Source organism: Dama dama, chromosome 20 (genome assembly GCF_033118175.1).
Source record: "Dama dama isolate Ldn47 chromosome 20, ASM3311817v1, whole genome shotgun sequence".
Lineage (NCBI taxonomy): Eukaryota > Metazoa > Chordata > Mammalia > Artiodactyla > Cervidae > Dama > Dama dama.
Genome location: NC_083700.1, coordinates 2,844,078 through 2,860,691, shown reverse-complemented (window position 1 = coordinate 2,860,691; position 16,614 = coordinate 2,844,078). Strand labels below are relative to the sequence as shown.

Here is a 16,614-nt window from a genome sequence, read left to right as displayed (position 1 = left end):
GGTGGCCCAGTGGTTAAGACTTGGTGCTTCCACTGCAGGTTCAATCCCTAGATGGGGAACTAAGATCCTGCTGCATGGCATAGCCGAAAAAAAAGTAATGCTGAGGAGCAATGTAAAAGACAAACTAATGTGGGAAAGAAAAAAAGATAAAATCTTTATGTGAAAGCATTCTTTCTGGAAAAATGTATTATGCCTGATACTTTTTTAAGAGTTCAGGTTTTCACATATAACTTTTCTTTTAAAAAAGCAATATATATTTTTAGTTAAAACACAGAAGTACAGAACAGACTTTTGAACTCTGTGGGAGAAGGTGAGGGTGGGATGTTGCGAAAGAACAGCATGTATATTATCTATGGTGAAACAGGTCACCAGCCCAGGTGGGATGCATGAGACAAGTGCTCGGGCCTGGTGCACTGGGAGGACCCGGGGGAATCGGGTGGAGAGGGAGGTGGGAGGGGGGATCGGGATGGGGAATACGTGTAAATCTATTGCTGATTCATGTCAATGTATGACAAAACCCACTGAAAAAAAAAAACAAAAAACACCTTAGTTTACAATCTAATGGCAGATTCTCACAGAAATTTAGCGTGGGCCTCCTGTTTGCCTCGCAGCCGCACACCTGGCTGCTGCTTACCTGTAACAGAGAGGTTAGTCACCGCAGCGCTGGTTAAAGGGAGGACTGGATTGACCGTGAGGGTAGTTGCCGCGCTGCTCGTCACAAGGCTGGGTGTGGTTGCCACCTAGAGGTCGCAAGTGAAAACATGCAAAAGCATTTAAAAACCAAAATTTAAAAATGTAAGTCCATACTGTAGATTTATTTTTCCTATAAACATTTTTAAAATTCCAAATACAACAGAATAAAATTAAAGTGTCCAAAAAGAAATGATTTTGTTAATTACTCTCTGATCTTGGAATTGAGAAAACTGACTTATGTGGAAAGGCTGCTTTCAGTAGATGGTTTTTCACTAATATTACAAATGGTTTTGTCCAAGTTTTAATAAGAAATTAATTAAAAAATTCCCATATTTCAGTTACGTTGAATAATACTCTAAATCATTAAAAAATACTACACCATTATAAGTGATCTAAATAAGAAAACTCTTCAAGGGGATCATAGAATTTGGAGTTTTTGTTTATTACTTCTATTTTCAGCTGTGAGGGGGCAAGACTGTCTTGATTTTGTTTTTAATGAAATCTCATGATGGAAAGAATATAAAACAAATTTTTAAAAGTGGACAGTTTCTTTTTTTGAACTAACATACATATTGATACACTAAAGTAGGAAATACTGCATTCCTTCTATCCTTCTATCCCTCCTCCCTTCCTCCTTCTAGTACAAATAAATCCAAAATACAAAAGTCATGTACATAAAACAAAACTACCTAATACTATCATTTTCATGATTACTATCTCATGAACTTTATGATTAAAGTCTTACCAGTTAACAATCAAAGCTTTCACTTAACAAACTAGGAAGTGCTATTAACGATGACTTTAGTTTGAAAAGTCTCCTTGGCACGGAGTAATATTAAATTAGAAATAAATTAACAAGAAAGTATCAGAAACGCAAACTCAACAAGACCCCCATCTTTGGAATCCTGGTTGGAAACATGGCATCACATTCACAATTATCCTAAAGATCGAGCGAGTCACATGACAACTATACGTCCCTTCAGTCTAGGAATACTATTTTAACGCTAACAGTGGAGGACTCAATAAGATTACAAACAAAAGGCCCAAATCAATACAAACTCAGAGTGAAAGGTTATCTGGGAATTTATTGTCACTTAACCGTGTAAGTAAGAGTTTAATAAATTGAGCCTTTAGAACCCAAAAAGAATAAAGAGCAACTATTTTTTACATAACTGAAATTAGCTGCAAACTGACTCCCAGTTATAGAGTAACCTAATAAACTATAGCAGAGAATAGAATAATGGAACTGCAATGAAATAGGAAAGGATTATAACTGTTTAAAAAAGAAAGATCAGTTAAGTTCTTGGGTTAACAACAAGAGATTTCATTACTTTGGTAACATTTAAAATATAAATTTATATACCTTTATTCAACATGAATATATATAATAGATTCCTGTAATGATATAAAATCATTTGATAGGTCATTGATAATGTAAACATTGGCCCTTGAGCATGCGCCCTTGCATCCCATCCTTACCAGTGAGGCTGGGCTGGGGAAAACTGCTTTGATAGGCGAGCTGCTGGTCCCACCACTGCTAGGTGGGTTGATTCTTTTTTCCTTCTGGCGGCGGTTACAAAACCAAACACGTATTACCTCCTTTTCCATGTTAAGTTGATCAGCAATCATGGTGATTTCTTCCGAGGTAGGCTTTTGATTCTGAAGGGGAAAATAATAAAATCATCTGTTGAAAAAACTTTCTGAACTACAGGCATAACCATGTCATTAAATGAATAAGCAAACGGGAGGAGAAACAAGAGAATGAAGTTGGGCTATACAGGGCCATATCACTCCACTTCTAACAAAAAACTTCTATATTCTAATAAACATACATTTATTAAATGCAGTCTTTTTAACTTAGAATATTATTCTTGAATATATATATGTATAGTTGTAAGGGCAATTAATCATGAATGAAATTAATGCTTTATTTATTAGTGGGAATTTAAGAATTTTTCCAGTGCTTCACACACATAATCTCATTTGGACAATGTGAGGAAGCCAAGAGTTCTGGTTCCAAACAGTAGAATTTAGCCAAACCAAACTACTTGTGTTTTCCCTGTATATAACATTAGTATTACACAGATAATCCCATGTACAGGAAAAGTAAAATCCTCACTAACCTCCAAGAAACTCTTCTCTAAGGCCACACGAATGTTGGTCTCTATGCTGGTGCGTTTCTTCCTCCTACGGTTCAAGCCCTCAATTCCCATCCCTGGAGAATTCAGGGCACTTGGGCTGGAGAGAGCTGAATCAGATGAGAGGTTCTCTGTAAGAAAGAAGAAAACATGTAAATCAAATTAGCTGAGCATGATTCATGCACATAATATACATATTAACAACAACAACCAACCAAAATATTTTAGGCTGAAAGCAAGTATGGAAGGTTATTATAACTTACATTAAAACATGCTCACTACCATGGATCTTTCCACTGCTCTTATTGGCGTTCTCTGTCTCAGGATGGTTCATTATATTGTCACTGCTATTCTTCGATTTGTTTCTGACAAAGCAGTCTACTCCTCTCTATACCCTAAGCTCTACCTCTTCTGCTTTTATGAGACAGCTCTGCTCTTCTGTTTTGGTTTTGCTTGCTCTTTTATTTATTAACTCTAGGGATGAAAGGAAGAAAACTTGGAAATTATTGACTGTTAAATGTTTATCTTGCAAATGACCTCTCATTTTATTTCACTGGTATTCCTTCTCCTTCCCCTCAAACCAAACAATGAAACACTTTTAAACCATTTGAAATTTAAACAAGATTCAGTCTTTTAATAGTTTAATGACCCTGAGCATGTCAGAGACATCTCTGAGTTTCTTTCCACTCTATGTTCTACGAAGGGAACAGACCAGTGGTTCTCACCTGTGGAACTCAGTAAGATTACAGATGCTGAGGCCGTATGTAGAACAACGAAATCAGACTGCTCAAAGCTGGGAGTAACAGGTCTGTCTTTGCCAAACACCTGAATTTTGTTCACATCTACAATGAGAACCACAGTCTAGGGGATCTCTATGATTCCTTACAGCTCTCACAGTCTATGATTCTGTGACTCAAAATTCAAAATTTCCAAAGGGAAAGCGCAGCACGAAGCACGTAAGTTAAAACTAATAGCTCAATTTTTTTAATGTATAAAAAGGTGGTCATTTTTTAAAAATCAAAGTATAATTGATTTACAATATTCTGTTGGTTTCAGGTATATAGCAAAGTGATTCAGTTATAAATACATTTTTTCAGATTGTATTTCACTATAGAGTATTAGAAGATGTTGAATATAAATCTCTGTACAATACAGCATCTCTTTGTTGCTTATCTATTTTATGTAATAGTAGTAATTTGTATTTTTTGTATTTATTAAACTCATACTCCTAATGTGTCCCTCCCTCCTTCTCCCATTTTTGGTAACTATAAGTTTTTTTCCTATGTCTGTGATTCTGTTTCTAAATGAATACAGATTCATTTGTATTATTTTTTGGATTCCACACATAAGTGGTATCATATAGTAGTTGTCTTTGACTCATTTACTAAATATAATATTCTCTAGGTCCATCCATGTCGTTGCAAATGGTAATATTTCATTCTTTTTTATGGTTGAGTAATAGTCCATTGTATATACATACCAGTGTGTGTGCTCACTTTTAATAACAGAGCAGAAATACTATCAGGAACAAGCTTATAAAAATCCATGGAGGAAGAACCAATAAACTTGTCTTTCAAGTTTATTTAAATACATAGGCCTTCTTATCCTCTTCACCTTCCTTCAACTATCTCTCATTCTGGGCTCAAATACAAGAAATGTTCCAAAGCTAAAAACTATTGCTGATTATGTAACCTTGCAATTACTAGACTATTTAAATGAATTAGATCTCTAATTTATGCAATCATAATTTATGTTGATCCTCCCAAGATTAGTGAGCTTCAAGATTCTGTAGTATCAATAATGTAAAAAGAAATATAATCCCCATTTATACAACAATCCCTCCTGTAAAATTTCAATGAACACCAAGGAAATGTATATATTTTTTAATATATTCACCCACCTGCATCATTTAGCCACTTCTCCAAAAGTGGCTTTAATTTGCACATGTTCTTAAAGCTGAGGTTCAAGGCTTCAAAACGAGAGATGGTAGTTTGGCTGAAGTCATTTCCATACAGTTTACCCATAGCAAGCCCAACATCGCCCTGCACAATAATACAGAATAGGAAAAGAGAGAGAGAGAATATTCATGTAATGTTTATGGTCTTTACTCGAGGGTGCTGCTCCAGTAACTGTTCTAGACAAAGAATCAACAATCATTCCATTTACTGGGTTCCACAAAAACATCCATCCCTACGCTGAGCACAGTATTCCAGTGAAGGTTCTTGTTAATTAGGCCTCAATGGTGACAACATTCAAAACTGTCCCATATTCCTTCCATATTGAATCTTTTCTTAATAATTGAAATATCAAGTATTTCTGCTAACTCTCAAAAGGTAGTGCTGCTATTCTACCAAGTAATTGATGCAACCAAAGTGATCTAAGTAATCTTTAAAAATCAGTTAACCTGTATCACCTACAGGGTTAACAGATGTAACTGTCTGGATAACCTTAGATATTTCTGAACTAATCCAACTTCACATAAATCACTTTAAATCTTAGAAATTATGCTTCGTTCTTTAATTTTTTTCCTGTAAAGTATTTCTGGAAACTGTTAAAAAAAAAAATCTCCTTTGTGCTCTTAGTTTGGATTTCAAAGTTTGTTACAAAAACCAGGTATTCTAAAAAGACTACTTCTGTAACCATTATAGAAATTCACAGTAGAGAGTTTTGACCCATTTAGTCAAAACCTTTATGGGCACTGGAAACTTGGTAACCTTATAGCAATAGAACAATGATCCCTTGAATATACTGCAAAAAATATCTTTCTCTGTAAGCCTTTGAAATGTATGGAGGGCTTTTCCTCCAGCTGAAACCTCTCTTATTGTATATATATATAGGTAATACAAAGTGTTAGTTGCTCAATTGTGGCTGACTCTTTATGATCCCATGGACTGTAGCCTCTGTCCTTTGGATTCTCCAGGCAAGAATACTGGAGTGGGTTAGCCATTCCCTTCTCATGGGATCTTTCTGACCCAGGGATCGAACTTGGGTCTCCTGCATCACAGGCGGATTCTCTACTGTCTGAGCCACCAGTTAAATGATAGAAATAATTCACACTCTCATTTCAAATAGTTTAGTGACAAGACAGAAAGGCAACACTTCTGGTCCAAAATACTACATAGCTAATTCTACTAGACAGCCAACTCCCAACTATCTTGGCAACACTCGTTTTGAATTAGGAATATCTAACTCCCTTGATTTATCTCCCCTACAAACCACATTTTGGATAGAACATTGTCTATTAGCACTTACATAAAGGGTTAGTCGGTGAAAAGAAAGAATATTTCTTTTTAAACTCCATTTTCTTACTGGTGAGCAAATTGTAACAAAGAGCTTAACAGAGGAGAAATGTTGGATAAAGATAAAATGAGACTTTGAGAATACCTGAACTCCAACTGATCTATATTCTAATCTTTCCCATAGAATAGCTACCAGCTGCATGTATAATTTAAATTAATTCAAAGCAGATAAATTACAATTTTAGTTCCTTAGCACCACTACCCACCTTTCAAGTACTCAATAGGCACATGTGGATAGTGGTTATCCTACTGGACAGCACAGATACAAAATCATAAAAGGTTTTATTGACAGCTGCGAATATACTATCTCATAGAAGCGGAACAGAAGCAGACCATCACATTTAAATAATTTCGTTGACTAAAAAGCAACAGATGCCTCGGTTAATGTACTAATTTTCACTAATTTGATATAAGCTTGGTTTAGTGCTTTTGTAACACACAACCACCTTCGGTTCTCCTCACAGAGTAAATGTTTCAACAGTTAACTCATACAGAATCTCAACTAAATAATATCACTTTGATTTTTTTTTTTTAAAGCAGAGAAAAAAAGGAATGAAGATTGAGATTAGGAAAAAATGAATGTATCACATGTGAGGGATGGTGTTAGAATATGGCATGCCTTCTAATTATGTAATAACGTCTACAGCAGTCCTTTAATAACAAATTATGCAGTTAGAAAATACTGTTTGAAACACCTAATAACATGTATATTTACTCAGAGAACAGTAATTTGTTTGTTTCAACCAATAACTCGAAAGTCTAACTTACCCTCTGAGTGAATGTGTATAGACTGGATACAAAGCAATGTTTTAAAAAACTACAATTGAGGTATCTGACATAAAACACGTTGACCTTCCCATTCTGCATCACTAATGTGCGCCTTAATCCACACAGTCAAGGTTTGTGAAATGTTGCCACTGCTAAGTCAAAGTTATTTTGAAAAATAAGGAAGAGGTGTGCCAAAGAATAGGATAAAACCATAAGCAGAACACCAGATCACAGGGAAGCTCCTTTATCCAAGAGAGAGGGACTTTCTTGTACAGGGGATGTGGGCAACGAGATCCCACATGCTGTGGAGTAATGAAGCCCGTGCATTACAATGAGAGCCCACATGCCATGTGAAAGATCCTGCGTGAGGCGATGAAGACCCGTATGCCACAATTAAGACCCCACACAGCCAAATACACAAATACTAAAAAAAAAAAAGGAAAGAGAAAAAGAGAGAGAAACAACCCTGGCAGTGTGTTGGGTCAAATGCCGCAGAAAGGCAAACCACTATTTGGTATAAAAGTTAAAGGTTTTTAAAAGCCTTAACAGCCTTGCCATATCACTTGGGCAACAATCTCCTAGGAAACGAACAGTAAGCTATACTGATAGCTTAAGAGCTGAAGCACTGCTAAACATGCCAACCTTATACTTATTTAAGCTTATTAGTTTATTTCTATCAACCTAGTTCTATATCATCTTAGCTTTCTTCTTAAAAGCCAGTCAGATGGTTTAGATAGTTCAAAAGTACTAAAATCTTTGTGAATTACAGTTTGTTTCTTCATAATTGAGACTCTTCACAAATATGCATTTTCTCTAAAATTATTAAATCTATTAAAAAACATTTTATGTTCTCAATATATAATGTTTCTTTGAGCAAAAATAAATTACCAAAGAAATATAAGGAACAAAACGGATATCATCCTTGATTTTTCACCTACCAGAGTAGGTGGTATGTTACTACACTTTTAACATGAAATAATTTGGATAATATTTTAGTGCTGGCTTAAATTTCAAACAGTAATTATATTCTCTGGGGAAAAAACCATCAGGCTTTTCCTGATTCTATTGAAACACCCAATCTAATCTATACTTCAGTAATTTTATTTCACCTAATGATCTTTCTATGCAGTGCATTCTCTTGGCAGAACTCTATTGGCCTTTGCCCTGCTTCATTCTGTACTCCAAGGTTAAATCTGCCTGTTACTCCATGTGTTTCTTGACTTCCTACTTTTGCATTCCAACAACACAACAGAAGACTCTACACATGGACATCACCAGATGGTCGACACCGAAATCAGACTGATTATATTCTTTGCAGCCAAAGATGAAGAAGGTCTATACATTCAGCAAAAACAAGACCGGGAGCTGACTGTAGCTCAGATCATGAACTCCTTATTGCCAAATTCAGACTTAAACTGAAGAAAGTGGGGAAAATCACTAGACCATTGAGGTATGACCTAAATCAAGCCCCTTGAGACTATACACTGGAAGTGAGAAATAGATTTAAGGGACTAGATCTGATAGAGTGCCTGATGAACTATGGATGGAGGTTTCTGACAATGTACAGGAAACAGGGATCAAGACCATCCCCCAAAGAAAAAGAAATGCAAAAAAGCAAAATGGTTGCCTGATGAGGCCTTACAAATAGCTGTGAAAAGAAGAGAAGCCAAAAGGAAAGGAGAAAAGGAAAGATATACCCATTTGAATGCAGAGTTCTAAAGAACAGCAAAGAGAGACAAGAAGCCTTCCTCAGTGATCAATGTAAAGAAATAGAGGAAAACAATAGAATGGGAAAGACTAGGGATCTCTTCAAGAAAATTAGAGATACCAAGGGAACATTTCATGCAAAGATGGGCTCCATAAAGGACAGAAATGGTATGGACCAAACAGAAGCAGAAGATATTAAGAAGAGGTGGCAAGAATACACAGAAGAACTGTACAAAAAAGATCTTCACGATCCAAATAATCATGATGGTGTGATCACTCACCTATAGCCAGACATAATGGGATGTGAAGTCAAGTGGGCCTTAGGAAGCATCACTATGAACAAAGCTAGTGGAGGTGATGGAATTCCAGTTGAGCTATTTCAAATCCTGAAAGATGATGCTGTGAAAGTGCTATACTCAATATGCCAGCAAATTTGGAAAACTCAGCAGTGGCCACAGGACTGGAAAAGGTCCATTTTCATTCCAATTCCAAAGAAAGGCAATGCCAAAGAGTGCTCAAACTACTGCACAATTGCACTCATCTCACACGCTAGTAAAGTAATGCTTAAAATTCTCTAAGCCAGGCTTTAGCAATACGTGAACCGTGAACTTCCAGATGTTCAAGCCGGATTTAGAAAAGGCAGAAGAACCAGAGATCAAATTGCCAACATCTGCTGGATCATTGAAAAAGCAAGAGAGTTCCAGGAAAACATCTCTTTCTGCTTTATTGACTATGCCAAAGCCTTTGACTGTGTGGATCACAATAAACTGTGGAAAATTCTGAAAGAGATAGGAATACCAGACAACCTGACCTGCCTCTTGAGAAATCTGTATGCAGGTCAGGAAGCAACAGTTAGACCTGGACATGGAACAACAGACTGGTTCCAAATAGGAAAGGAGTACGTCAAGGCTGTATATTGTCACCCTGCTTATTTAACAGAGTACATCATGAGAAACGCTGGGCTGGAGGAAGCACAAGCTGGAATCAAGATTGCTGGGAGCAATATCAATAACCTCAGATAAGCAGATGACACCACCCTTATGGCAGAAAGTGAAGAAGAACTAAAGAGCCTCTTGATGAAAGTGAAAGAGGAGAGTGAAAAAGTTGGCTTAAAGCTGAACATTCAGAAAACTAAGATCATGGCATCCGCTCCCATCACTTCACGGCAAATATATGGGGAAACAGTGGCTGACTTTATTTTTCTGGGCTCCAAAATCACTGCAGATGGTGACTGCAGCCATGAAATTAACAGATGCTTACTCCTTGGAAGGAAAGTTATGACCAACCTAGATAGCATATTAAAAAGCTGAGACATTTTGTCAACAAAGGTCCGTCTAGTCAAGGCTATGGTTTTTCTAGTGGTCATGTATGGATGTGAGAGTTGGACTATAAAGAAGGCCGAAGAATTGATGCTTTTGAACTGTGGTATTGGAGAAGACTCTTGGAGTCCCTTGGACTGCAAGGAGATTCAACCAGTCCATCTTAAAGGAGATCATTCCTGGGTGTTCATTGGAAGGACTGATGTTGAAGCTGAAACTCCAATACTTTGGCCACCTAATGGGAAGAGCTGACTCACTGGAAAAGACCCTGATGCTGGGCAGGAGGAGAAGGGAGGACAGAAGATGAGATGGCTGGATGGCATCACCGACTCAATGGACATGGGTGTGAGTGGACTGTGGGAGTTGGTGGACGGGGAGGCCTGGTGTGCTGCGATTCATAGGGCTGCAAAGACTCGGACACGACTGAGCGACTGAACTGAACTGAATGATCTTGCATCATTTTACATGAATGTCATTCAGTTTAATTCTTTTCCTGCTTTATTTGTGACACGTTAATCAAAGAGTAAGTCAGCAGGAATGGTTAGAACAACAAGCTATATACCTAGAGGCCTGTTTAAACCATTAAATTCATTCTACTTTAAAAACCCTCTGTTAGGTGACATTTTAAAATTTAATTTGGATTTTGATTAATTTGGAGTTTTCATCTTCAACAGATTCCTATTTAGTTAATCAGCCTCAGTTTGGTATTACTCTGTGTTCGTGTGTGCTTTCCATTACTGCTTTCTTTTCCCCACAAACTATTTTAAACAAGTCTTTCAAATATTTCCCCTTTCAGCTACTATAACAGGAATAAAGTAATCTTTATTTCTCTCATTCTTACTTATATATAACACGAAGGGCTAGAACCAAACGTTTTTCAAATGACACAGCTTAATATAACAGTAAATTATATATTTATACACGAATAAAAATAACGAGTCTAAACTTATAAATGCAGGAAATGGCTAAGAAAAAGTTACAGTCCAAAATTAAAAACAAACCTGAGAAATATACTGCTCCCTAGAAGTCTCTTTGGGCATGGAATGCAAATATTTGAACCTGGCCAAGGAAGGAAGCCTGTTAAAGGCAGGTTCATCCTACCTGAGTGAATCCAAGTTTGATTCGTCTTTGTTTGAAGGTCTTGGCAAACTGCTCAAGCTCCTCAAGGTCGCTGGGCTCCTCCAAGCTGGGAGTGTCAATCCGCTTTGGTGTTGCCTGGCTCTGTGGAAGCGTCTGAATTGGGGTTGCTGCTATTGTGCGTGTTGGGGTTGCTGGCTGTTAGAAAAGGAACAGAAGAATAAGAACAAATATACACTAAGAAATTTAAGTTTATATCTGGAATGCTGCAAGTAAACAATTTACAGGAACAGCTATACTCAAGAACTATGAAGACCATAAACACTGCGGCAGGTACAACCTAACACCCAGTCAGAAAAGCAGAGTGCAATGTTATATACACTACAATTACAGTTAAGGTTAAACTCGTACATCTGTGGAAAAGACTCGAATATACAAAAATGAAATCCATTATCCTTGAGTTTTCAAATGGTCTGAATACATGCATCTCATGTCATTTAATAAATCAGTCTTCACTTTTAAGAACCTGGATCACAAATATGCCACTTAAACTATAAGTTTCAAAACAGCAGGAACCATTCCTGTCTTATCACTATCATATCTCCTACTTGTAATAGAATATTATAAAAAATAGGATTATTAAAAACCATTTTAAGGGGGAAAAACAAATCACCTATAGTTTAAATAACTTAATAGCTTCATTTCTGACCATTTGTTCAAGTTTTCCTCCATACAGCTTCATTTTTACACTGTTAAATTTATCCATAACCTCTAGACGTTTTCTTCCTCCCTCACGTCTACTGATACATTGTTAACCTTAACTGTAATTATAGTAACAAAATTTTATACTCTGCTTTTCTCCCTTAATATTAGGTTTCAATTTTTTCTACTATGGTGTTTCATTCATCCTAATTGTCAAAGGTGGGCTGAAAGGTAATATTATCAAAATAATTTATTTAACCATTTCTTTATCGTTAGACATTTTTCATTTGTTTTTACTAACACAGATGATACCACAATGAAACACTGTGCATACAGTCATTTTTCCCACCTTTCTAATTAGTTCTTCGAGATAAATTCAGAAAGGATTATCTACAACTGGATAAAGAGCATACCATACACAATTTCATGGCTTTTGGTATGTATCATAATGCTGGTTCTCAGTATACCATGTTCGCCACATGATTGGTGTTAGCAGTTTTAAAAAATGTTTTACTAATTCAGAAATAAATTGTACTTTGCTAATGCCTTAATTCATATTTCCTATTACGTAAAGCCAAAATTTTCCCATGTGTTAATTATTACCTGTACTTCCTTTCATGTGAATTAACTTCCATAACCCATTTATATATTAATAGTATCCTTATTCTCAAAGAGCTCATCAAATGTTATCGATTAAGCCTTTGTCTGTTGTATTAATAAAAATAATTTTCTCGCTCTGCTTTTCTCCTTTTATTTTTCAGTGTACATAAGTTATGAATTATCATTTGGGTGAACTATTTTTTCTTCCTAATATCTGCTGTTGCTTCAAATCTGAGAAAGCTTTGACTTATTTCTAGCTTGGATAAAATTCCTTTTAATATCCTGTTTCTTCTATGTCTTTAACAATGTTTAATTATTTAAATCCATCTAAAGTTTATTTGGGGACATAAGGGTATAATCTATCTTGTTTGACTCACAAGCTTTGAGTAGAACCCTCCCTTCTGAGGAATCATTAGTGAGAGGCGCTGCCCTGACTGCATCATAACTGCTCAGTTAAGGCTTCCTGTGAACAGAAGCCCAGGTGAGAGATTACAGGACAGGATTACAGATGAAGTCTCTGGTTATGTGCTTTTTTTCTTATAATTTTAACGTGTCATACACCCCTAAATTTTACCTCATTAGTAATATGCTCTCTCCAACTGAACTAACTGCCCCTGAAAACTACATAATAGGAATTACACATGCCTACACTTCGGATAAGCTCCTCTACCATCCCTCTTCAATGAAGGCAACAAAATTAATCTCTCTGGCATGCTGACACTGAGAAAATTTTAACCTGACCACCTGGAGGAGCCCAAAACTTGACCAACCAAGTTAGAGTCCTATGTGGTTATAACTTCCCACTGAGACTGGTTGATGGTTAGAGATGTGTCTCAACTATCAGACAACTGCTTTATTTCCAGGCTTGAAGTAGCCCCATTCTCAAATAATAAAGGACTAAAAATAGCTTGGGTACCTTTTGGTGGAGTGGTTACAGATAAGTTACCCCAACTCCAGAAACCTCAGGTTGGACTGGGCCAGATCTAGAAATAGTAGAGTAAAATTCAGTGAGCAGGGGTCAGGATGACGCTATCAGCCCTGCCACTGTTTACAAAGCTCACAGGTCAGAAAGGAATTGCTGCTATAGGTTTTTTTTTCAACCTCATTTTCGTAATTCAGCTTATTCACAATTAAATGCACCATTTAAAAGTGTACAGTTGGATGGGTTTTGACAACTATATTTAGTCATAAAAGTGCTATAAGCGATTAAGATGCAGAAAATTTCCATCACCCTCAAAAGTTTCCTGGGCCCTTTGTTGTCAATCTTCCCCCTAGACCCCATCCCCTGGCAACCACTGATTTGGTTTCTGTCCCTACAGCTTTGTCTGTTGTAAAATGCCATATAAATTGAATCATGCAGTATACAGTTTTTTATGTTTGTCTTCTTTCACCTGGTATAATGCTTTCGAAATTCATACATGATGTTGAATGTATCAGAAGTACATTTGTTTCTATGGCTGAGTAGCAATCCATCGTATAGATATGTCAAAATTTATGGTATCTATTCACCAGTTGATGGATGTTTAGGCTGTTCATAAAAGCTCTATGAACATTCATGTACAGGTCTTTGTGTGAGCAAATGCACTCATTTCTGAGAGTACAGCTGCTGAGTCAAGAGGCGTATTTAACTTTGAGAAGAGACTGCCGAGCTCTTTCCTAAAGTGTCTGCATCAATCCACAACCCCAGTGGCAATGTTTAAGAGCTGGGTTTGCTTATATTCTCATCAACACTTGGTACTATCATAGTCTTTTTAATTATGCCTGTTCTTCTGGTATGTAGTGATATTTCATTTGCATTTTCCTCATGACTGCTAGTTTTGAGCATCTTTTCATACATTTATTGGGTATTTAACATGCCTTCTTTGGTAAAATATCTTCAAATACTTTGCACACACCCCCTTAAAAAAAAACAAACAGGTTGTCTTATTGTGTTGTATGAGTTCTTTATATAAACTGGATATAAGTCTTTTATTAGATATAAGTTTCAAGAATATTTTCTTCCAGTCTGTGGCTTTTCTTTTCATTCTTTCAACAGAAGCTTTTAATTTTTATGAAATTAAATGTATTACTTTTTTTCTTTTATGGTTAGTGCTTTTTGTGTCCCACTTAAGAAATTACCTTATCCAGGGACACAAAGATTTTTCCTTAAGTTTTTTTCTAGAAGTTTAGGTCTGCATTTAGGTTTAGGTTTAGGTCTAAAGTTAGGTTAGGTTTAAGTTTAGGTCTCCATTTCAAATTAATCTTTGTATATGACTGTGAAGGAGAAGAGGGTGACAGAGGATGAGATGGTGGGATGGCATCACTGGTTCAACGGATGTGAACTTGGGCAAACTGTGGGAGACGGTGAGGGACAGGGAGGCCTGGCGTGCTGCGATCCATGGGTTCCCAGAGCCGAACACGGCTAAGCAACAACAATAATATCGTGTGAGATAAGGAGTGAGGTTCTTTTCTTTTCTTTTGCCTATGGATAGCCAGTTGGCTCTCAATATGCAAGTCTATTGGACTTCTGCTCTATTTCTATTCACATGCCATTATCACACTGTCTTTCTTACCATAGTTTTTTTTTTTTTTTTTTCCTTATCATAGTTTTATAATAATTCTAGACAAGTAACCCTTTAACTTTCTCACTTCAAAACTGTTTGGCTATTCCATGACCTCTTCAATTCTGTACAGATGTTAGAAACACCATACATATTTCTTCAAAGAAAGCCTGTAGATATTAATTGGGATTGTGTTGAATTTATAGATCAATTTGGAGAGATCTTATTTTACCAATCGAAGTCTTCATGAACACATTACATCTCTCCATTTACTTAGGTTTTCTTCAATTTCACTTAGCAAGATTTTGTAGTCTTCAACGTATAGGTCTTATAAACGTTTTGTTAAATTTATTCTTAATTACTGCAAATATTTTTCTTCTTAATTTCAATTTCCAAATGATTTTTATTAATATACAGATTTTTGTTTATTGACTTTGTATCTTGCTTGCTAAGTTACGAATTAACTTTGCATCATACTTGCTAAGTTCACTTATTAATTGCAGCAACATTTTTGTACATTCCTCTGAATTTTCTACATAGACAAGCATGTGGTCTGCCACAGGAGACCCTTCCTTTCTAACCTACATGTTCTTTATTTTTCTTATCCTACTGCATTGCTAGGCTCTTCAGCACAATGCTGAATAAAAGTGGTAACAGTGCATTTTTTTTTTTTGGCAGATGCCTTTCAGCAGGTTGAGTAAGTTACTTTCTGTTACTAGAAGAGTTTTTTTTTTTTTTTAAATCATAAACAGTTGTTGAATTTTGTCAAATCTAGTAATTTGTTAGTATCAAGTGATAACTTCCACAGTTATGAACAAAGAGAATCAGAGATGGAAGGGGAATTGAGGATCAGCTAGTTTAATCACCTACTTTACAGATAAGGAAACGCAGGTGCAGAACGGAGAAATGATATGCTCAAAGTCACAGCTAGGAAAGAAAGAGAACTAGGTCTAAAGCCTAAACCTCTAGATGCCTAGACTTGTACTTTTTCCATAGTTAAACTCTGGAAGAAATTAGCTAAAGCAACATATGAAAGCTGAGATGGAATAAAACACAGAGATAAGAGTTTCTTGGCAGTTTCTGACAAAGAGCAAAGAACAATGATGGCTTTAACTGAGGCGCTAGGTGTCTAGTTCAAGTGGTAATCTCTACTGTCATTTATCAGGGGGGAGGGTGGTTAAAGAGCCAGAATGCATTACTCATTCAGTACTAACACAGTTATTCTTTATGAACATGTAAGAAAATAGGGACTCGTTGAAGGTTTTCAAAGACTACATCAATTTGGCAGCTTTTTTTTTTATGAAGCTGATAAACCTAGCTTTGAAATTTTTTATTTTTATCAGGGAGCTGAATTAGACACAGCCCCAAAGTATCTCAAGACAACAGGATAAAAGAAAGCAACCGTCACGGAAGAAAACTGACCTGGGAGGTGAGGGCGATGCTTGGCTGAGACTGTAGGAGGTTGGCTTGGCTTTGCTGAGGTAGTTGTGTTAAAAGATTTTGCGCTTGCAGGAGACCTAGAAAACACAAACATGCTATGTCCAACATTAAAGATTACATTGAACATATGGCATAAGAAAGTGAAGTGAAAATTTTCAACTGATATCCTGATAGTCCTACTGGTCTTAAAACTCTTAAGGTCTTATCTGCCTACAATTCAGTCTTATTAAATACAATTTGGGCAAGAAGATATGGAAAAAATGTAAAACTGGTATATGTCTTTGGTGTAACCTAACATCTCTGGTTGATCTTTTTTTTTTTTATTTTAGGA

General features: G+C 36.3%; 1 protein-coding gene across 4 annotated transcripts in view; it reads right to left on the bottom strand.

Annotated features, from left to right (window-relative positions):
• The window catches only part of POU2F1 (POU class 2 homeobox 1), a 205,293-nt gene that overhangs the window by 35,965 nt on the left and 152,714 nt on the right, over nucleotides 1–16,614 (bottom strand). For all 4 annotated transcript variants that reach the window (XM_061120175.1, XM_061120176.1, XM_061120177.1 and 1 more), the window contains exons 8-13: nucleotides 16,266–16,360; nucleotides 11,026–11,199; nucleotides 4,732–4,873; nucleotides 2,817–2,962; nucleotides 2,173–2,352; nucleotides 635–740 (exon numbers count right to left, since the gene is read on the bottom strand). In XM_061120175.1, the coding sequence (XP_060976158.1) occupies nucleotides 635–740; nucleotides 2,173–2,352; nucleotides 2,817–2,962; nucleotides 4,732–4,873; nucleotides 11,026–11,199; nucleotides 16,266–16,360 (843 nt within the window). The remainder of the gene's footprint in view (nucleotides 1–634; nucleotides 741–2,172; nucleotides 2,353–2,816; nucleotides 2,963–4,731; nucleotides 4,874–11,025; nucleotides 11,200–16,265; nucleotides 16,361–16,614) is intronic.